The sequence below is a fragment of the Pezoporus wallicus genome, unplaced genomic scaffold (assembly GCF_028554395.1).
Source record: "Pezoporus wallicus isolate ANWC-B61680 ecotype Strahan unplaced genomic scaffold, APGP_CSIRO_Pwel_v1 contig_13568, whole genome shotgun sequence".
Taxonomy (NCBI): domain Eukaryota; kingdom Metazoa; phylum Chordata; class Aves; order Psittaciformes; family Psittacidae; genus Pezoporus; species Pezoporus wallicus.
In genome coordinates this window covers 350027-371955 of record NW_026638968.1, presented here as the reverse complement: position 1 = coordinate 371955, position 21929 = coordinate 350027, and the positions used below count along the sequence as shown (strand labels likewise).

Sequence of the window (21929 nt, the reverse complement as noted above, 5' to 3'; positions counted from 1 at the left end):
GCTCTGTAAAGAAGCTGAATAACTCCTTGAGTACAGCCACACTAACTCTGGCTGTGCAGCAGTGATTCTCAGGGGCTCAGTGAGGATTCTGTGGGATTTCCCCCCTACAAAACTGGGGAAAGGGAAGGACTCCTGTCCTGAGTACTGCTGGATGGCTATGGGGTGGTTGCTGAAGCACAGACTGGATGCTCTACATATAAAATAGATGACAGACCTTTCAAATGAAGGAAAGTGAATATTAAAAGCCATCATTTTCTGGATTTCAGTGTTCAGTGTTTCAGAGCCAGCAAATTCAAAGTGGCAGCTGTAAGAGGCAGCATAATTTTACTATACTGCAGATGCACCAAATCCAATACCATAATTAGACATACAAAATAATATTTACAGCCTAGACTATACATATTTAGTGAGAAGCTGGAATTTTCATCCATTTACAATTTTACCAGCCTATAGAGGTCTCTGACCTCAGTTTTAGCCCCTGTTTGCTTGGTTGGGATTGCAATCCAGCTGGAGATACTTCCTGGGAGGGCAGTAGCGTTTGCTGGGCTTGAGCAACACCAAGTGTGTGTGCCTGAGTTCATCCCGCTGCGTTGCCTTTGTGCTCCAGTACCCAAACTGGCACCCAGTGGGGGAGACCCATGGTGAGGCTGCACTGAGACCTGTGCTCACCCAAAACAGGTCCACAAAGAGGGAAAATACCCTCCTCTTTAATATGCCAGAAGTGATTGCTGCCTTGTTCTCCACAAGCATAATGGCACATTGATAGAGCTGCCAGGAAAAGCTGGTAAAAAAATAAAAAAGAAGAAGAAAAAGACGGTTGTCACATTTGGAGTCTCATGATCTCCACGCAAGCGCTGTCTGTGAGAGCCTTCCTTCATATGCAGGGCAGGAACACTGCTGCTGGCCAGGGCTTGGCTGATGCACAAGTAAAAGCCAAATGGGATGTGCCTGCCAGGTTTCCTAGAAACAAATGAATCCTTGCCTCAAGCCTGTGGCCTCTGCAGGAAAGGGCTGTTGTCCCAGCACATCCTTCTCCAGACCTGCCTCTTGTTGGGATGGGGGTGATAATGTGCCAGTGAATGGCAAGTGCTGGATTTGGTAACTGGTCAGAGACTGCAGAGAATTTATGGCACTTGTGATGTTATTGGGTTAAAATTATTTCTCAAACCCAAAATAATTTAAGAATTTTGAAAATCATGACCTTGAGAGAGCACTTCGCTATCCAGCCTGTGGACAGGTAGAGGGGGCCCTGGAAACCCTTAAGGGATCTGGGTACTGAAATCCATGCTGGGATGGGAACTGACACGGGGTTTGGTTATACTGGCTTGCTGCTCCTCGGTTCGAGGAGGAACCAAGCACCGGGCTACTAATGGAGGTGTGAACAATGGGGAGTGCAGCAGCCGGGGGGCAGCGAGGGCTGGGCAGGGGGCTGGGGACAGGGAGGGGACATCCCATGGCCCCAGCTGGGTGCTGCCCCCCTGGGATTGTGGTGCTGGTGTTGAGGCTGCTGTGATTGCCCAGAGGGCAATCGCCTCTGCCCTCCTGTACCCAGGTTCCCCACTTCCCCTGCGATGCCCCCCAGCTTCCCTGACCTCTGCAACTGCCCCCCCCCCCGTTTTACACCTCCAGCACCTCCATCTGCCCCACATCTTCCCCATTTCCCCCCCTTCTGCCCCTATCTGCCCCACGTCTTCCCCACCTGCCCCCTGCATCCATAACTGCTCTCAGTCCCACCCCAACTTCCCTAGTTCCCCCGCAACCTCCCTCCCTGTACCCCAACCGGCCCCCCCCGCGGCCGCCCCGCCTGACACCGCACGCCCAGCCCCGCCCCGCCCCTCCCCGCCTCGCTCGGCGCGGCCCCGCCCTGATGCAGCGGCGCCTTGGGCTTGCGTACGGTGCGCGGCCCCGGAGCATCCGGCACCTGGCGGTGGGGCCTGGTGAGGCCCGGTAAGGCCTGGCCGTCCCTGCATAGCCCGCCTGGCCCCGCCATGCTGGTGCCCGTGTTCTCGCTGAAGCTCAGCCACAAGATCCTGCCCCGCATGGTGGCGCTGGGCCGGTACGATGGGACGCACCCCTGCCTGGCGGCCGCCACGCAAGCGGGCAAGGTAATGGCGCAGCCTCCCGGGCTGGGGGCTCCCCGGCCCCGCTGAGCTGAGGGAACCGGCTCTGCTTGGGGGTTGCTCGGCCGCGGGGTCCCTCCGCACGGCGCCCGTAGCGGGCCTGCGGGCCGCGGCAGAGACCCGCGTTGAGGCCTGCAGCCTCCCGCGTGGAGCCGGCTAGGCGGTGTCCCGCTTCCCTCGCTGTCCGCTGGGCTGGGGCTGCCCATAGGCAGCGGGGCGGCGGCAGCAGCTCATAGCGGTAACCCAGGCTGCTGGTGCATGTTTTGGAGTCGTGGGTTTAAGGCCTGGTGCGAAGGTTCTGCAGATGATGCCTTGCCGAGCAGGAAACGCTGTGTGCGCTCTGTTTGGGTTTGAGATGTAAACAGCAGAGGGTTCATCTTAGTGCAGCCCAACTGAAAACAAACATAGGTTGAAGCATAAATCTACAGTGGCATTTGGGTTGCTGTAAATACAGACATGGGTCATCTGGGATGCTTCCTGGCATTATTACTAATTTTATTTTGGAGCCTTTAGGAATGGTGTAAATGAGGGCTTGTTTGAGAGTTGGACTGTGCAGCCACAAAGCAAAGGCTGTTAGGCATATCCTGCAATCCCCTGAGTCTGCTCCAAACAATTACGGTGACTGAATGTTAGTGAGAACAAAAACTTACATATCACAGGCCCCTCTTTAAATTAACCATCTTCACCAAGAGATGGAGGTTAGCGATACCAGGTAATTTGTCCTAAGTGTTTGGGGTTTTGGGGAACTTTGTTAAGATCTGGCTGTAATTTGCTTAGGTTGTTGTTGATCCTTTTAGTTTTGCCTTCCTCTGAAGAGTTCTCGGTGGCCACTTCCAGAAGCATAAGTATGGTGGCACAACCCCTCTGGCCAGAGGAACGTTTTTCTTGCCATTTCCCTTTTTTTTTGGCATAGTTTAAAATGAAAGTATAGCTGTCAGAAACAGTATTGTCAGCAATCCCCCCATTCTTTTGTCCTCGCTTTGACTTGTTGAGTGCCCTTCCTCCCCATCACAGTTATTACCCAGACAGTAGTCTTTACTGTTTGTACACAAACACATATATGCTTTGTGATAATATCTTTATATCTTTGTTACTACAGGTTTTTATTCATAATCCTCATGCCCGTGGGCAGAGAACAAGCACAAACCGAATGGTGCAAAGTAATCAAGACTCTGACATTTCCCTTCTCAACATTAATCAAGCAATCAGTTGTCTTGCTTCAGGAGTGCTGAACCCTCAGCTTGGTTATGATTGTCTTCTGGTTGGAACACAGACTAATTTGTTGGCTTATGATGTGTATAACAACTCAGATTTGTTTTACAGAGAGGCAAGTTAATTTAAATGTCTGTTTTTTCTTTTCTTTCCATTCTAACAATGACAGTTTTTACATTACTTTGTCAATGATTTTTTGTTGCTCAAATGCTTCATCACTGGCAGTGTTCAAGGCCAGGTTGGACAGAGCCCTGGGCAACGTCATCTGGTGTCCCTGCCCATGGCAGAGGGGTTGGAATTGGATGATCTTAAGGTCCTTTCCAACCCAAACCATTCTGTGATTCTAATTACGCTTGTGTTCTTTACATTAATTATATACTTGGTCTAGTGGAAGGTGTCTCTGCCCGTGGTGGGGGGTTTGGAACTAGATGAACTTTGAAGTTCCTTCCAACCCAAACCAGCCTGGGATTCAGCACACTTTGCTTTAGAATACCTGGAATATTTAAAAAGTATGAATGTGATACATGTCTTTGTATGCACATGCAAGAACAAGCTTCCATAACGTGTCACACGTCACCTGGCAAGGCAAAATTCAGAAAATCTAGAACTCAGCTAGACTGATAGTGGTGACGTTTCGATTTCTGTACTCTGATGTCTCATTGTCTGCTGTTTCTTTTTCCTTTGTTGTATATCTTTAGGTTTCAGATGGAGCCAATGCAATAGTCCTTGGGAAGCTGGGAGATATTTCTTCTCCAGTTGCTATTATTGGTGGAAACTGTGCCCTGCAGGGCTTTGATTATGAAGGAAACGACCTTTTTTGGACAGTAAGGTTGCATATAATGCTTTTGATGCTATTACAAGATTCTTTCAATGGCACTAATTCCTCTTGAATTTTTTATTATGATAAATATTAATTTGGCTGTTCATCTTTCTTAATTTATCTTAGACCTTAAACTGTGTTTTGGTCATGTATTCAGTGCACTCAGGTGTTGCTTGAATGTTGGCTATGTCAATTGTTCTGTTGTTTTTGAGATAATGAAATTAGTTTAGCTTCTGACAGTGATCATCAATATCAAGGACCGTCTTTCTCGTTTTAGGTTACTGGAGACAATGTTCGTTCATTAGCACTGTGTGATTTTGATGGTGATGGCAAAACTGAGGTTTGTAGCGATTTATGTGTGTTTTCTGCTGTTTTCATGGTCTTGTAGGGAAATGATAATAAGAAACCATGTGTTATCAAATATGACTGACTTATATTACTAGTTGAAGTGGAGTTATGCCTTCTTCAGCCTCTGGTCCAGCGAAGACAAATGCTCAGCCCATGTCTCAGGAGCAGCAGTGGTCTCTGGCACTATTCAGGATGTGTAAAACTAGGCATAGCTGGGGTCTTTACAGCATTACAGCCTTGCTTTGGTGAATTGGTTGCTAGCTTTAATGGAAAAGTTCTCTCATTTTCCTTAACTATACCAGGAGAAATACACTGAAATGCCCGTGATCATCAATTGCAAGGCATCTGTTTTCAGTGGTATTTCTTGAATGTGGTTCTAAATCCTTTTTCAAGTTTCAGATAAAAAACTAGCGAGCATCTTATGTGTAAAAATGAGCTTGTAAAAATCTGTTCTGCGAAGAGCTTCCTTATGATTGTTAAGATTAAGAAATCCATCTTCACATCCAGTTCTCCCTTTTCTTCATAGTGACATGGCTAAATGAAATAATATTTGCTTTTTTGATTTAAAATAAAAATAATGTGTAACAGGCATCTTCCTTGTAAGTAGGAAAGAGCTGCCATTCTGATAACGTAGGCTGCAAGGGATGATAGATGAAGTTGTGAATTTGTATGGCATTCTTCGTTGTAAATGTTCTTTCATCCTGAGTGAATCAAAGAATCATGCTTATAAATCTTCAAGGAAATCGATGGCTTCCTAGTATATACGTCAGATACAAGTAAATATGATGTTAAATCACCATGTTAAAAATACTAAAATACTTGTCACCTGTCTTGCAATTTTAATCATAATTACTTAAGCTTTTCAGTTTAGTTCCCCCAGAATCCTAATTTTGAATGTCTACTTGGACTGTGGTATTTATAGTGACATGTAAAGGGCCTCTACGTCTCTTATGTGTTACTCTTATGTGTTACTTATGTGTGTTTGCTTGACTGGGGTCTTCCAGAAGTGAGACAAAATTCAGGTTATCCATTCTTTTCTTGCACAGCTTCCCCTAGGGTGTTTTTTTTTTCCTGTGTGCTGAGAGGTAGTTATAGAAAGTAGAGATAGTGTATGAAGATTCAGAAACTGGGAAACTGATCTGTGGCACTAATTGTAGATGTTTTTCACTTGTGCTTCTAAATTGTTTTATTTTTGATACTTTGCTTTTTTTTTCTCCTTGAGAAAAATTCATTCTCAGTGGGTGGTATAATGTGATTCTGCTTTGAGTTAAGCAGAGTTGGGTGTGTTATCCAGCTACTTACCGTGCCAGTTAGCCCAGCGTGCATTTGCTGATATTTTTTTAGGGTTCTTTTAATTATTTAGGTTTTTTTTTTTTTTGTCTTATTTGTGGCATTTGTGAAACTGCCTCTGGATTAAAATTGGAATTCTAGGGAAATACACAGAAATATCTTGTTAAATTGTTTATCAGTTTGTGTCTTGTCTGATAAATGGGTGTGCTAGCTTAATTTGTTCTTCCCATCCCCATAAAACATGTCTTCATTTAAAATTGACTGATTTTAAAACTGCATGAATATACTTCTGTCATTTAGTAGTGAACAAAAACAATTTACTGTAGTCACTTTCTTCCTTGGGTTTTTAGAGTGATACAGATTAATTCTTCTGATCTTGCTCAACATTTTTTAGGGAAGAACTTTTTCCCTGCTTTTTCAAATTCCAGTCTAGTGGCATCAAAGGCACTGAGGTGGACAAGTTGAATCAAACTAAATTAAACTCCCATCTTCTATTCACCTCTGGGAAATGCAGCATCACTGGTAACTGTTCCAGGATTCCATGTTTTAGCTGGTCACTTTTTGCTGGTGATTGCAACTGATCAAGAAATCTGTACCTCTTACATTTATTATTTGTTGTAAATGATTTCAATAGCTACAGTAACCTTAGCTTGGTGTAATTTAATTTGTCATGGTTGGAAGCATCTTTACTTGGAAGGAAAAAAAGAGCCGCATTTAATCTTTTTTTTAAAAAAAACACATGTCCTATTTGTATAATCATTCACACTGAGTTAAAGCCCATTTTACCCATGATTTCAGTAGTGCAGCCACCATTTTGGTTGGAGGAGCAGCAGTGGTTTGATACTTGGATTCATTAGTTTTGAGGATTTTTTAAAATGAGGTATGTTCAGTGCTAATCAATGATTTTGATATTTTTTTCCCCAGCTGTTTGCTCACAGGCTAGTAACTGGGAGTTGCTGTTTCTCTGAAATAGTGTAGTACAAGTCAGAATTGAGCCGCAGGTCTTCTGCTCCAACAACAGGCAGCATAGTATTTTTGATGTGTACAGTTGCAGTTAGGAATTGGAAGACTCAATCTTTTACAGTGAGAAAAGAGTATAGCCCTAGTGTTCCTAAATATATTTTCTCATTTTTACCCAAGATATTTCACTGTGCTTTTGTAGAGTCTAACTTGACAAAACGAGGAATAACACTTGATCAACAGGAGGCTTCTGAAATGGTGTCTTGGCACAGGGTGCCTTTTGTTCCACTGGCAACTTTTCACAGAGCTGTTGAAACTTCTCTGTTGCTGTAATTGGGATATTTATTTCCTCCTTGGGCACTTAAATCCTTTTGATTTCCTTAGGTCGAAGAACTATTCTTAAGGTAGACTATTTTCTTCTAGCTTCTTGTTGGCTCTGAAGATTTTGACATCCGGGTGTTCAAACAAGATGAGATCGTGGCAGAAATGTCAGAGACGGAGGTAAATTGCTTCTCGCTAGTGTTTGTTATAATTGCTGGTGAAGCTGATACTGGTTGGTGGTATGGTGAAGCTTCTCTGGTTCAGATTTATTGTGAAGTTAGTTATTTAACCATATGGTACAATATCTATTCTGCTAGAACTGCAGAAGTTTAGAGTTTGATAATAACTTTCATTATGCATGTTTTTTTTGTTGATTTTTTTTTTTCTGTTTTTTTTTTCTTTGTTTATTTACGAGCCTTTCACCAAGTTGAGAAAAGTAACTGCTGTTCGACTAAAAGTCAAGGCCCTGTTGCAAGGTTATTAAGGTTACTGGGTTGTGAATCTCTTAGTGCCTTCTGAGCAAAAGAATGTCTTCTGCAGGTTTCCTCAAATGCATTGACACAATCACAGTGAAGTAACTTGCCCCTGTGTATATCCAGATAAGTGAATGGCAGGGTAGAAAGGGGTGCCCAGGCAAACAGGGCTGCAGTTCCTAAAGGAAAGAATGGGGTAGAACGTGTGGGTTTACAGAGAGATGAGTAAAAGGTGTAGAAGTTGCTTTATAACCAAGAGAAGATCCTCACTGTTAAATTTTGGTTGCTTGGAAGGGAGTAAAGTACTGTTACTGTTGCCTTTAAGAGTTTGCTTAGTCTTTTTGTGCCCTTCTGGGCTCAGGGTAGAGTAAGGACATGTTACAGACGTTTGTCCTTAAAGATCTGAGGTCTCCCTGTTGCTCAAGTTGGGACTAAAAAGCTTAGTTATCTATTAAACCACTTAAGAAGCGCTATAAAAGACAAATCCGTGCAGTGTTCTAAGAAAGGAAGTTGTTGCTGTAGTTGGAATTAGTAATACATTGTAAAACACATTAGGCCTGTAATACATTCTGCTGTCCGTACAGTGGAGTCACGGTGTGATTTCTAGTTAAAGGGAAGTTAAAGGTCTGTCCTTGTCGTGTATGATTTGTTTCCAAATCCACAGTAGAATGGTTTTAAATTTACACCTACAGTGTCTTAGGAGGCCTGTCAGAGTCCTACTGTCCTAATTTAAAAGGACACAGCTGCACCTAAACCTTTCCTTTGAGGAAGGTAAATTCAGGGAACAGTGGCTTTATACACTGCTTGTTTTGGAAGGCTTGAATAGTTTGCATTTCCTTTGGTTTAATAACTTACTCTGATGAAACTAAAGCCATAGACTGTTGTGATTATTGAATTTATAAATGGACGGTCAGATATAAAGGGAGTATTGTGAGTTTCTGACTGTTGCTGGGGTCTTCTGTCTTTACTGGATGCTGAAAATGTAGAGGGTTATGATACTTGGGAAAGGCTTTATAGAAGATGGTGAGAGGGGATGTAGAGGTTTGGAAACCATGTTTTATAGTAAGAAAACTAAGGAGCATAGTCAGTTGAGTTTAATTAAGAAGTTGGTGAAGCTTTTAATTTAAAGAAATGTCCTGTACTATGTTGTACAAAAGACCTGACAGATAATTGCAATTGTTCTTCCTTACATTAAAATCTCTAGTCTTAGTGCATGGAAAAACCTGCATTTCCAAGCACTGAGAGTCTTAGCTCAATGAAGAATCGTAAGGTGATGGGATCTTAACTCAGCCTGTGAGATGCAGGCTGAGTTATGACTCTCAGGTCTTTCCCTGGAGCTGTTACTTAGGTAGTACTTAGCCTGGTGTTCTAATTGCGTTCCAGGGAAGCCTGGCTGTGCATTTCCAGCTCGCTAATCCTGAGCAAAGATTTTCTACCAATGCTGTAGGGAGCCTACAAGGATGCTGAAGCGGGACTCTTCGTTAGAGACTGTACTGATAGGACAAGGGGTAATTGGTTAAAACTTAAACAGGGGAAGTTTAGGTTAGATACAAGGAAGTTCTTTACTGTAAGGGTCGTGAGGCACTGGAATGGGCTGCCCAGGGAAGTTGTGAATGCTCCATCCCTGGCGGTGTCCAAGGCCGGGTTCGACAGAGCCTTGGGTGACATGGTTTACTGTGAGGTATCCCTGCCCATGGCAGGGGGGTTGGAACTTGATGATCTTAAGGTCCTTTCCAACCCTAAATGTTCTATGATTCTATGTCTCTAGGACTTTCCCATCCCATGTAAAGTTAAACTCTTTGGCATCCTCAGCTCCTGAAGCTTAAGGAGTGTTGTGTGTTTGGAGTAGGTTTTCAGTGATAATGTGTTAGCACTGATGACCCCAGAAATCCTATGAGCAGTTATGTTGCTGCTTGTTGTAGGAAATACTTGGTCGAAGTACATAGTTTGAGGACAATTCTGCAAATCTTTGTTGAAGTGTATCTTAACACTGGTAATTCAGCTTGTGTGAGGAAATCCTACAGGCCTTTGGTGATTTCAGACTGATTTGTAAAAACCGTTGCATCAGTACTCAACTCTTCCTACAACAATTTTTCATTTAAATACAGTTTTCCTGTCATGTAGAGATTGTATAGTCTGTTCTCTGCTACTTAAGTTGTAGAAGTTTACACTCCTGTATCCCCATTCTCCTTCCTTTCTCCTCACAGACTGTTACTGCACTTAACCCCATGTGTGGCAGTCGGTTTGGTTATGCTCTTTCTAATGGAACAGTCGGAGTTTACGAGAAGACAAACCGTTACTGGAGGATTAAGGTTAGTCTGGTGTTGGAATAGCATCACTTTCGCTTGAAGGCTGCTAGGAGGTTTGATACCTTATCTTGAGTTGTTCTGATGTTACCCTGACTCCTTTTGATGAATTTAAAATCTTCTGCTGAGCATAGAACTTAATGTAATTTTGGTGTTACAAAATTTGTATTTATGTCTAACTATAATTATACATACATGCAAAATTAATACTGTGTCAGTTTCTTCAGTGCTTTTGGGACTGCTGGCGATGGTTTAAACAGGCAGGGACACCTTCCACTAGACCAGGTTGCCAGGGAAGCTGTGGCTGCCCCATCCCTGGCAGTGTTCAGGGTCAGACTGGACAGGGCTTGGAGCACTGTCTAGTGGACAGTGTCCCTGTGCATGGCAGGGATTGGAACAGGGTAATCTTCCAGGTCCTTTCCAACCTAAACTAGTCCGTGATTAATGTGTTCTTTGTGTTTTCTCCTCAGTCTAAAAACCAAGCGATTAGCATACGTGCATTTGACCTGAACTCTGATGGTGTATCTGAGTTGATCACTGGCTGGTCCAATGGGAAGGTGAGTTTATACAGAGGTGAAATGAAGAGCTGTAAATCTGGAAGCTGTGTCTGAACAAGGCTGTGAAATTATCTGAATGAAAACAGCCACAAAATTAAAAAGACTGTTGAAAACTGAGAACTATTGCAGTAAACCTGCTTTGGCTGGTGAATCCTGTGCCAAGTGCAAGATCAGAGAAAAGCTGATCTGCTTAGCTCAGATTCAGTGGTTAAGGTGTGGTAAGTTGTTTCTATGGCAGCAGGTATCATATGCCACATCCAGGGGCTCCTGAGGGCCTCTTCAGCTGTCTTGAGGACATGCTAATAATCCTCTGGGATGTTTCCTCAGTGTTCTCAAACATTTTCAAACAAAGCATTTTATGTAACAGGAGAGCAGCATCAGTCTTGACTGTGCAAGATTAATCAAGCATTATTTAATTTTATTTGAAGGCATTCTATACAGCTCTTAAGCCTGTTGCTTGATATTCCCCTTTGCCAGAAATGACTGTTCTAGCTGCCAAATCTCTCCTGGACACAGCTTGCCAGGTTGTTGTTTTTTTTTGTTTGTTTATTTGTTTTTTTGTAAAGCTATGCTTTACAACCTCTCCTCCACATCTCTCATTACTCTTATTAGCCTGGGGGAGTTTAATTAACTTCATATCAAGCCAGCAATCTAGAGCCCAGATATGTTGTAAACTTACGCTGGATTAGGTGTATAACATTGTTAAAGAGAGAAGCTCTCCTTCATTTACTCATTTTTCTGTTTTTTTTTTCCACTGGCAGGTTCTTTCCTGCTTCTTGTACTGAAACAGTCTTTAGCTCCTAGAAAGAGTAATGCTGGGTCCTGGGCTTTGTAAAAAGACAGCACAGAACTGAGCCCCCCCTCTTTCTTCTTTATTGAAAGATAATTAAAGATTGTGGTATTTGTGTATAAAAATAATTCACCACACAAGGTCTGCAGCTGAGAGGAGACATGGTAAATACTGCATCAAGCTTATTTCTGGTTTAGTCCCATCACTGCTGCATTCATGTGTACATAACCTTGCCAATGCAGACTAGCAGTCCTCTTCTTTGGTTCCTCTTGTTTACAACATAGGGAAGCATCTCTGAAGAGCAGCTCCTTCTAGCTGAGTCTGTCCGGAGGTCATGTCTTGATGGTATTTTATTTCACAATGTGGTGTTCTGATCAGTAGAGCTGCAAATTTACCTGCTGTTCTGTGAGCAGAGCTGGTTTTTGATTAACAGTTCAGGGTATGGCATGACATCTATTTTGGAGTTAGCTTTTCTATTCCTGATGTGTCTTGGAACTCTTTGTTCTTCCAGGTTGATGCACGCAATGACCGAACTGGGGAGGTCATCTTTAAGGACAACTTTGCTTCCTCAATTGCAGGAGTGGTGGAGGGGGATTACAGAATGGATGGGAGCAACCAGTTAATCTGCTGTTCAGTTGATGGTGAAAGTAAGAGTGCTGTTCAGGTTATTAATTTAATACACAATAATATCAGGCACATCACATTATCTCAGATTAGCTAAATGTTATTTCAGTTCCACAGGCATTTTTTCATGCTGAGTTTCTTTTGCTTTATGTTAAGAGAATTTTGAGTTATGCTTATCTGCAAACAGGATTTTGAATATTACCTTCCCTGTGATAATCAGTGTGAATTTCATTATGATTTAAGAAGCATCAGAATTCATTTGCCTAAAGCAAGAAGTCCCGTCCTAATAATGCAAAGATTAACTGCATTCAGTGCAGATTGTTATTCTTCAGGCAACATTATTATAGGTGAATGTATAGAGTATCTTCTTGCCTGTATGTGACGATTTTTTGGTTGCTTTACAGTGGTTAAAGGTGTTTAGAAAGCTAAGGAGCTGTGTGTGTTGTTTTTCTTCTAAACATGAATAGTTCTTCTGTGAGAAATTTTAGATGTTAACAGTGCTTTGCTCCCTGGAAAATGCTATCCTAAGACTGAAGAACCAGTGGGTTTATCCCACCATGCATTCAAGAAGTCAAACCTGGTTACTATGAGTAGGTACAAATATGATCACAGTTTATTTGAATAAGCTTAGCATGAATTTACAGGGATGGCCTCAGAAAAGACACTGGTGTGATTATCTGACTGCTTGGCGTCAGTGGGCTGAGACAAGTGGGTCTGGCACAGCCCATTTGGAACAAAAGCCTGTCCTTGTTAAATACCAGGGTGTTTTTCTGCCTGTCTTAATCACAGGCTGTGGGGATTTGCTGTGCTTGGGCTTCAGCATTATAAACCTTATTCCCAAGCTTACAGAAGGGGAATATTGTACTGCTCTGAAGAAACCTTGTCCTAGCAGAGCTGTGTATGTTAACATCACTGAACATGATCATCTTTTCTGATGAGTCTGTCATAAACAAACCTTGGAACATTGTGGATTCCTCTAGGCTGGAGCGTTTAGGTGTTACTAAATAGTAAAATAGTATTAAATAGTTGCTGGACTATGCATTCTCATAGTCCATGTCGTTAGAGTTCTGTTTGTGGCCAGCATCCTTCCACATGAGGTGTTCTTTTGTGTTTCTGTCTTGCTCTTGTTTTAAATGAATGATTCACTCAGAAGTAATAAAGCAGGTCCTTTCATTGGAGGAGAGTGTGCATGCTGAGTGCTTTTTCAAGTTCCCTACAACTTTTTATGGGGCAGCAGCAGTCATATGCAGTCAGGCAGCATACTCTTTGCAGGCAAAATATGCTTGTCCCTCACTTTCATTGTCAGTTGCAGTCAGATCACACAGCCCTAGAGCAAAATAGAAGTTTATAGCAAGCTTTTTTGTCCCATCTGCTTGGCTCTTCTGTCTCCAGAGGCAGCTGGAAATATTTCCATAACTCTGCTCCACTGCGATACTTCCAGGCCTTACCCCTTGAAGTATACCTTGATTTGGGGAAAAACTAGTGTGGCTGACACCACTGGCTGACTGACAGTGACTTGAAGTCACTTCCAGACAGCAGCAACTCCTCTGACCAGGTCTAGAAATCCAGGTAAACGTTCTACTAATTTAGCATAATTGCAAACTTGTCTAAGCACCTGAAAGAATGATTGCAGTGGGAATCCTGTGGCAGAAGAACTGGGCTCTGCACTTGTCTGGTTGGGTGAAGACAGCTTAAAGGCAGGTTGGAAATACACCTGTTTTCAAATGTGCAGTTCCTTTGTTCTGATCATCTGGAAAGTCAGAGCCTCTGCGGGTGTAAATCACCACTCAGATTTTCAGCTGAAGATCAGAACCAGTGTTTGCTGCTGAGGTGGTACAAGGGGGTCTTGTTACAGAAATGAAAGATTTGGGAAAGCTGTGAAAAGCTTTGCTGAAATGAGCTCTTTTGTTTCTGTACAGTCCGAGGCTATCTGCCAGGAGGTGAGGAGATGAAAGGAAACCTAATGGATACAAGTGCTGAGCAGGATCTGATCCGAGAACTTAGTCAAAAGAAACAAAATCTGCTGCTGGAATTAAGAAATTATGAGGAAAGTGCAAAGGTACTATTTAAGCAAGATCTAGGGCCGAAACATACCTTCCTGTTGCTAGTAAATCAGGAGTAACCTGGGAAGTGGTTATGGGGCAGTCCAAACAAATCAGAGCTGTAACCTTTGGGGTGCAGCAAGATTGTCTGCTGTGGCTTTCTCCTTCTGCATTTGGCTTGCTCCTTGTGTGAGCTCAGAACTTGTTTTTTGTATTTTAGTAAGTAACATTTTCCTTGCTCCTTCATCCTGCCTGAGCAGTTGTGTTTGGGGCTGGATTCTGTCCAGCCCTGTGCTTTGGCTTATAGCTGGAAATTTTATTTTTAAATGCATAAGCCATCTCAGGAGCCAGAGGGGCTTGTGTGAGACGATCAGGTAATTGTGTGAGAACTGGCAGCGCTGTCAGGGTATGGAAAGCACACTTGTGCGTGATGGTGAAGGCACAGAAATAAAGAGCTTCAAAAAACAGTCTGTGGAAAGCACAAACATATTTGAATAGTAGAAGACCACCACAGCAAAAGCATGGAGTTAATCTTGCACCTAAAGTTGAATAGATGTTAAATGCTTTTCTGAGTAAAGGTTTGGGTACAGACCCTGATCTTCGTCGACAGTAAACCACTTGGAATAGATTACAATCAAGTGTCCACATCTCCATGCGTAATCCAGCTGCTGTATATAGCTGTGTGAAGTCTGGGAACTGCTGTAACACAACCTCCTGCAACGAAAGAGAACTCACTTACGTGAATGTTTTCTAGGTTGCTTGAGTGAAAATTTTGACATTTTGATACTGCAGGGTATATGTTTTGCAACAGGTCGAGCTGAACACTAAGAAAATAGATGGGCAGAGAGGTGTGATTCCAGCAAATACCCAACTCCAGACAGCCCTCTTGGTTAATCTGGGCTCTGACAGCCGGTCTGCCCATGTGGAGCTATGTATTTCCACCACAAATGGTGAGTGGTAACCTGCAACCATTGACATTCATTTCATGTGAATTCATGCAAACATTTAGTTATATTTAGCTGATGATTTGCCTGTCTCCCCTTTATTGTCTGTAGTATCCCCTTTGTGGCTGCTTTCCTTTCACAGAGTTTTGAGTCAAGCTGTGTTCTTTTGATGGGTCTAAGGGGAGAGGAGTTTGGTGGAATTTGTTTCTTGTTATGTGTTGTTTTCCAAGGCAATTAGCGTTTAACTTGGATGAAAGAGTCTTGGTGATCCCTGAAGTACTACTCCTTGTGTTGACTCTAAACAGTAACCCTGTGCTAGTGAGGGTACTGTATGAATGCAGCTGGACTTCAGCTGCCTTTACATGCAAAACTGGAACTACCCCAACATACCAAATTCATGTGGCACCACATGTGCTGAGGATGCAGTCAGGTCCAGATGTGACAATGCTGGTCACTTGGGTTACTCAGAGGAGGTGTGTAAAGAGTTGATTATGCTTAATACTGAAAATAGTTGTGGTTTGTTGCCAGAGGACAGCTTTTAATTTAGGAACTGCTTTTACTTCCTGTTGCTAAGACACAATCATCCGTGCTGTGCTGATCTTTGCTGAGGGCATATTTGAAGGAGAGAGCCATGTAGTACACCCCAGTCCCCAGAATCTCTCAGGCTGTATTCGTGTTCCCCTTACACCAGCCAAGGATGTTCCTGTGGATTTGCACATCAAAGCCTTTGTGGGTTACAGGAACAGGTGAGTTTTGTGTTGTGATCTCCCCTGGTTCAGAGCCAGGTGTGTGACCACAAAGCAGCAATGATATGGCTTCATGCTTATCCAATGGGAAGTGCTCCTTTAATTCCCTGGTGCCCCATTTCTCTGTGTTACTGGAAGGAGAGCTTAAATGCTTTTTTAAAAATACTGTTGCACCTTTGATGCTGAGCTCTTCTCCAGACAAAGTCTAAATGCTCTGGAGTCACTGGGACCTGTGGTGCTCTGGCCCTGCCTTTAGGGGAACAGCGAGCAATTGTTGGGCGGGGGGGGGCATGCTTTGTTGTGGGTCTCTGGAGGGAGGAGAGGCAGAAGCTGTGTCCAGGCTGCCTGCTTGCAGTGGCTGCCTTTCCATGCCCCAAGTCGTGGCTTCTCTGTGGGAAGTACTTGAGCAAGCCTGGAGACACAGTGGTGTCTTTCAAGCTACAAAGTAACTTGTTTTCAGAGCAAATGGGAAGTACCATAGGCTTGATTTCAAGCCCGGACTTTGCCAGTTTTCCGTAGAAATAAAATGACTCTTCACATGCACTTGGAAACAACTTGTCCCTGCTCACATCTGCTGGACCTGGCAGTGCCCTAGGAAGCTGCATCCTTTCTCTGAACCGGGAGGCATATTTTGAGAGCTAGCCAGCCACTGCAGAAAGAACCCATGGGACTGAATTATAGTTTATTTTCTCTATCTGTTTTTATTATTTCCTTTAGTAAAAGACTTCACTGAACCTGTAAAGAAAATATCCAGTCACATTGTAAAATCATAAATGTGTTAGCCTAGAGAGTGTATTTCATTGGAAGGATTATGGAAAGTGTAAGCAATGGGGATGAGTTTTTTAACCTTATCACCTGATGTGATAAGCCTGGAATTTCCAAGTTCCAGTGTTTTTTTTTTTTTCCCCTGGGAAATGGTAGGCAGCCAATTACGTAGCTTAAAGCTTCTGATGTCAGTAGCCAGCTAGGAGGAATCAGGAGCTCTTGCAATAGGTGAATCTCTGGTATGTCAGTAACTGTCTGTTTTCCGTTTGGATTGCTTCCAGCACACAGTTCCATGTATTTGAGTCGACAAGACAGCTTCCCCGCTTCTCAATGTATGCCCTGAGCAGCCCAGACTCAGCCGCAGAGCCCCTGAGCTTTCTTAACTGTACGATGAGCGAGAGGCCACAAAGGGTGAGTTTCTGCCCTGTTTCCTGTTTTCAAATACTGAGGAGGTGGGGGGTTTGCCATTAGCTTGAGATTTCCAATAGCAAAGGAAAAAATTGTGCAATGAACTGCACTGCTGGCCTTTAGAGTTTGTGTATTACAATTTGTCTCGATGCTTTTTCTTCCTTGTTTAAAAGATGTCTCAATTGAGACATTCCCTGCTTCAGAAGTTCCTACAGGAACTAATGGCCTGAGACCATGAGGTGTTTCAGAAATTAATCTTGTTTGCTGTGTGACAGCTGATGGAATGCCAGTGGCAGGAGCCCTGTAGTGAGTGAGGAATTCTGTAAGTGAGCAGAGAGCTGGAAAAAGGCAGTACAGTGCCCAGATAATCGCTCACTTTCACAGCAGATGAGCAGCAGTGCTGTAGCTTTGGTTCTGAAGGATCTGAATTGCAGGATGGCAGTAATTGGAGCTAGTAATTTCCCTCATAACTATAGGGCTCTGCCATTTTTACATGACCCTTATTGCATTAAATGCTCAAAGCAAAAACAAGATGAAACTTCTCTTCAACTTCTTGCAGTAGAACCAAGCCTTGCTTCCCAGCTTTCTCCAGTCTCCAGGCCTGGGCTCATGTTTTGACACTGGGCTGTGATCTCTGGTTGTTGGATTTGATTTTTTTTTTTTTAGGAATATTCAGCTTTGGAGCAAGGATTCAGCTGTTCTTATTCTAAAAATGGATTTAGGAGATGAAACTTAGTAAATTAAATTTCTAAGGCACTCTGAACAGAATGCCCTGGTGTACATCATATGCAGAGGTAGTGCATGGTTCTCCAGGCTCTCCACACAGATAATGGCTGATGCTCTTCATAATTTTTTTGCAAGATTGTTATGTGGCTGAATCAGAGCTTCTTGCTACCGGAGGATGTGGAATTTCAGAGCGTTCCCTTTCAGGTTTGCTTCACTTCCCTTCGTAATGCAGGCCAGCTCTGCATCAAAATCAAGCCTGGCGGAGAGGTGAGTACCTTCATGAACAAGGGGAACGCCCGTTTAATTATCTTCCAGTGAAACTTAAGGGTGGTGCCAGTATGAGGCAGTAAAAATTAAGGATGACTGAACAGGCAGAGAAAGTACTAATGATTTAGGGATGCTTTTGGAAACTTTTGGGTCTATTTACTCTTAGTTGGCAAAATTCCAGGGCCTGTTAATGAAGAAAAATGCTTAGCCTACACATCTGTAGGCTATTTGTTCACACACAGAGTGGTTTCAGGGAGTGGTTTCAGGGAGCCATAATTTGAGGCACAAAAGCTGCGTGTAACTTCTGCAATGGTCTTGTATGCACAGATGCCTCTTTGGCCCAGGCTTGGATAAATGCTCCTTTCAATTCAGTGTCTCCTTGTGTACTGAAAGCCCTTGAGCTTTCTCATGCAGCAGTTTTGCCTCTTGATAGAGTGAACTGCTTTGAGCCTGGGTTTGAGAGGCAGTCCTGCTGGGCAGTTCTGGGAGATACTTTGGCATTGAAGAGCGCTGAAGTGCTTTCTTTCCTTTCTGACAGATTTCCATCCATACGGATGATATTGATCTAGCTGGTGATATTATCCAGTCCATGGCCTCCTTTTTGGCCATTGAAGACCTGCAGGTGGAAGCAGATTTCCCTGCCTACTTTGAGGAACTGCGAAAGGTGTTGGTCAAGGTGAGGAGGTATCAGGCATTTCTAAATTGGCAGCCAAGCAGCCACTGGGGATGTTTTTATGAGAGGATCTCTAAACTGCTCTGTCTTCATGGAAATCGGCCAGCTAAGGCTTGCTGTATATTCTGTGCCAAGGACAATGGGGCACCCTCTGCTTTCTGTTTATTCAGGCCCTTGGTCATCAGCAGTTGATCACTTAGTGTAAAATGTTTGGGAGACTGAGCTATGAATTTGAGTGCGGGCATAAGGTGTGTATATCTCAGTCTGATCACCCCAAGGTACTGTTCTGGCAGGCAGGGAGGTTAAGGCAAGAAGAATGGTCCCAGGGATGTTGGTAGCTTAAGTTAGGATGTTATTTCCTAATACACTTGGCCAAGGTTTAGCTTGAACTATTACCCATATGTCCAGAGTGCCAGGGGCCCTTTCTGCTGACTGTTTGCATTGTACAGGTGGATGAACACCATGCTGTGAACCAGAGGCTCACTGCCGACATGGCTGAACACTCCAGACTCATCCGCAGCATGCTGCTTCAAGCAGAAGATGCACGATGCCTGGGGGACATGTGAGCAATTGCTGCTTACCTTGTGTGTGTTTTGGGTTTAGAACAGCCAGTCTTTGCTTTTCAGGCAGAAAAGAACAAAAACCCCATTTGTGTAATACAAGGGTTGCCTAGTTACAACTCTGCAGAACTGGTTCCTTTGCTGGTCCCGCATGAGCTCCCCTTGAGCCTTGTCTTGTTCTTCAGGTGGAAAACCAGTCTGGGGAAGGCAAAAGGGCAAGGATAGGGGCTTAGCATAGAGCCCATTGTGTCAATCAGCCTTGGGATGGTGAGATACATTAGAAAGATATACTGAGGGAAGAAGGCAGTAAAAGCTGTCTGTGGTGTATGAACTTTTGAGAACACCAAGAAAGAAATTTTAGGTGTCTTTTCACTCCAGGTTGCTGTGTTATGCAAATGTCCTATCTTTACTGTCAAGAGAGGTCTGAGCAGGGCAGTGCCACTTTCACTGGGGAAAGTGGCATCTCCTCTTTGTGTTGCCTTATGAAGTAACTGAAAAACTAAGAGTAAAAAATAAGTATAACCAACATGTGTAGACAAGCCTGTTGACTTATAGCTGGCTGACATGCGGGTAACCATGGTAGCCGTTGCAACCATGTATTGCTACACCTTTATATTGACAAACCAGGAATGACTTTCTTGTCCCCAGAGATGCAAATAACTGGACTGATTGTTTCCCCTCCAGGAAAAACATGAAGACACGTTACATCGAGCTGTATGATCTTAACAGAGATTTAATAAGTCAATACAAAATACGTTGCAACAATCACACAGAGCTGCTGAATAACCTGAAAGCTGTGAATCAGGCAATCCAGAGGGCTGGGCAGTTACGTGGTAAGTGTGTGTGTGAGTTTGAAGGGAACGTGGACTCTGGGACCATAGTGAGGCAGATAAGATGGATTTGGAGGCCACCTGGGTTAGTTAAGTGGCTTCAGGGTTGTTAGCCTGAAAATAAATCAGTAGAAGTAATCTTTCATTTTTCAGGCCTAGCCAATTGCCTGTAACAGTCAACTGTGAGTGCCCAGTATCATCTGAGATCATGATTTTAGAACAGTGCAAAGCGGTTTCTAGCTTTCTGGATGGTACAAAAATTGCTAGTTTTGTTGAACACAATTTTAAAAGCACTTTTTAAAGTGTTTTTAAGTTCTTGTTTTTATTAAGCAACATTATAAATTAACTGTCAAGTGGGGCTGTTTGTCTGTATTACTAGCTCTGTAGGTCTTTGGGGAAGGAGGTATGTTTTTGTCTATTTATGGCATTCCCTTTTCAACAAGTCCTTTAAGCTCTCCTAAAATAGAGCTACAGACAATTCTTCAAGGAAAGGATTTTATTTATGCACTAGAAAAAATGTGTGTGTTTAAAAAATATTTGAAAGAATCCTCTAAATCTTGAGAGATGTGATCAAATTAGTATTTTTACTAACTGAAGCTTTTTTCTTTTTTTTTTTTTTCCTCTTTACAGTTGGCAAACCTAAAGCACAAGTGATCAGCGCTTGTCGGGATGCAATAAGAAGCAACAACTTTCATACACTGTTCAGGATAATGCGTGTGGGAGCAGCCCCTTTGTGAGAAGAGAAGCAGGACTTGCACAGAGGCAGCGTTTGCAGGCAGATAACAGACCAGGAACAATAAACAATTTAGTCTCCTACTCTCTAGCATGAGCTCATTGCAAAGGTAGCATTGTAGTTAAGCTATCAGGTGCGATGTTATTACACAAGTCAAAGCTTCGTGAAGGAAGCATTAGTTTAAGTGTAGATGTGATATTTATGCAAGACAGGTATAACTTCAGTTATTTTTCTTACAGTAACTTATTTATGTATTTTAATATATTTTGTAGTTAAGGCATTGTCCTTTTTCCATTAAAACATAGATTGGTTTGATAACTTTTGTTCTGATTTAGCTGGGAGAGATGCATGTGGTTAAGTTTATTTGCTGGAAAGATCCAAGCATTTCTGGTTTTGCTGTAATGGTCTCTGCATACTAAGCACGTAAACACTCTGTGCTGGAGAGTCCTGCTTGTCATTGCACGGAAGTGCTGTTTTCTGTGTAAATTTTAATGCAGTGCGCTAGAAGCACCAAAGAGTAACATCTCCTTGCTGGCTTTTAAGCCAGGTCTTTGAAAGCCGTCTGGTTCCACACAGGTAAGATGTAGTCTGTTTCATAAACAGCACTCTCCATACACCTGGATTGCAGGAGGTTTTTCTTTAGCTACTGTTTTTGTGCTACTGTTTTTGTGCTGTTGGAAAAAAAAGCCCTGCATATACTGAGGTGGGTGAGGATGCGTTTCAGGAGCAACAAAACCAAACTACACACCGAACCTTGGTGCGTAATTCTGAAGAGCTGCCAGTACATAATGGAGAAGGTATTGAAAATTGTCTTGGCTCCTGGCCCAAACTTGTTTATTACTTGTGGGATCTCTTAGAATTGGATTACAACATTACAATAAGGCACTTAAAGATATTTTAGAACCTTTGCCAAAGTAACTTTCTTCTAGAAGCTAAAAATATCTTGCAGTGGATGGAGGTTGGGCCCGAGTGCTCCTCGTTCCTGCACCATTCATCACATCTGTTGCTGTATGGATTGGTGTTTGTGATGTGGGCAGGGAGGAGGTGGTCCTCCTCTGTGAAGTTCTGGGGTAGCTTCTTGGGGCTGTCAGGAATATGTGCATCCTGTACCTGGTCTCTTACTTGCCACTACCAAATTCAAGCCAGCAGCCCACTATTTGTTACAGAGCCACCTGTGAGCATGCAACCAGTTGGATGGGGAGTGCAAATCTTGCAGGGTGTTTTAATCCCTAAAGTGGGCACTTGCCACTGCTTCAACCCCTTCAGTATGGAGAGCTGGGCTGCCAAAAGCACAGACCTCTGTCACTTCAGATCTGCAGCAGAAACACATCTGAATCCTTTTAAGAACCTGGTGGTTAGTCAAATCCAGCTCCTTGGTAAAAGTGTGGTGAGCCACCCAGGCTGTTCTAAGCAA

The 21929-nt window shown here is 43.2% G+C and overlaps 1 protein-coding gene across 3 annotated transcripts; it reads left to right on the top strand.

The window, feature by feature from the left end:
- The first annotated feature begins 1968 nt into the window (after nt 1–1968).
- Nucleotides 1969–20585, top strand: BBS2 (Bardet-Biedl syndrome 2). Of its 3 annotated transcripts, XM_057413483.1 has the most exons (17): nt 1969–2105; nt 3220–3447; nt 4031–4156; nt 4430–4492; nt 7174–7251; nt 9752–9856; nt 10321–10407; nt 11709–11844; nt 13741–13880; nt 14675–14813; nt 15382–15553; nt 16600–16729; nt 17588–17719; nt 18258–18395; nt 18842–18954; nt 19637–19785; nt 20413–20585. In XM_057413483.1, exons 1-17 carry the CDS (start codon nt 1989–1991, stop codon nt 20517–20519), a joined length of 2160 nt encoding a protein of 719 aa, XP_057269466.1. In that variant the 5' UTR covers nt 1969–1988; the 3' UTR covers nt 20520–20585. The 3 variants fall into 3 exon arrangements, with proteins under 3 accessions (XP_057269466.1, XP_057269465.1, XP_057269464.1); XM_057413482.1 differs by lacking the exon at nt 3220–3447 and having other exon boundaries at nt 17657–17719; XM_057413481.1 differs by lacking the exon at nt 3220–3447.
- The last annotated feature ends 1344 nt before the right edge of the window (nt 20586–21929 follow it).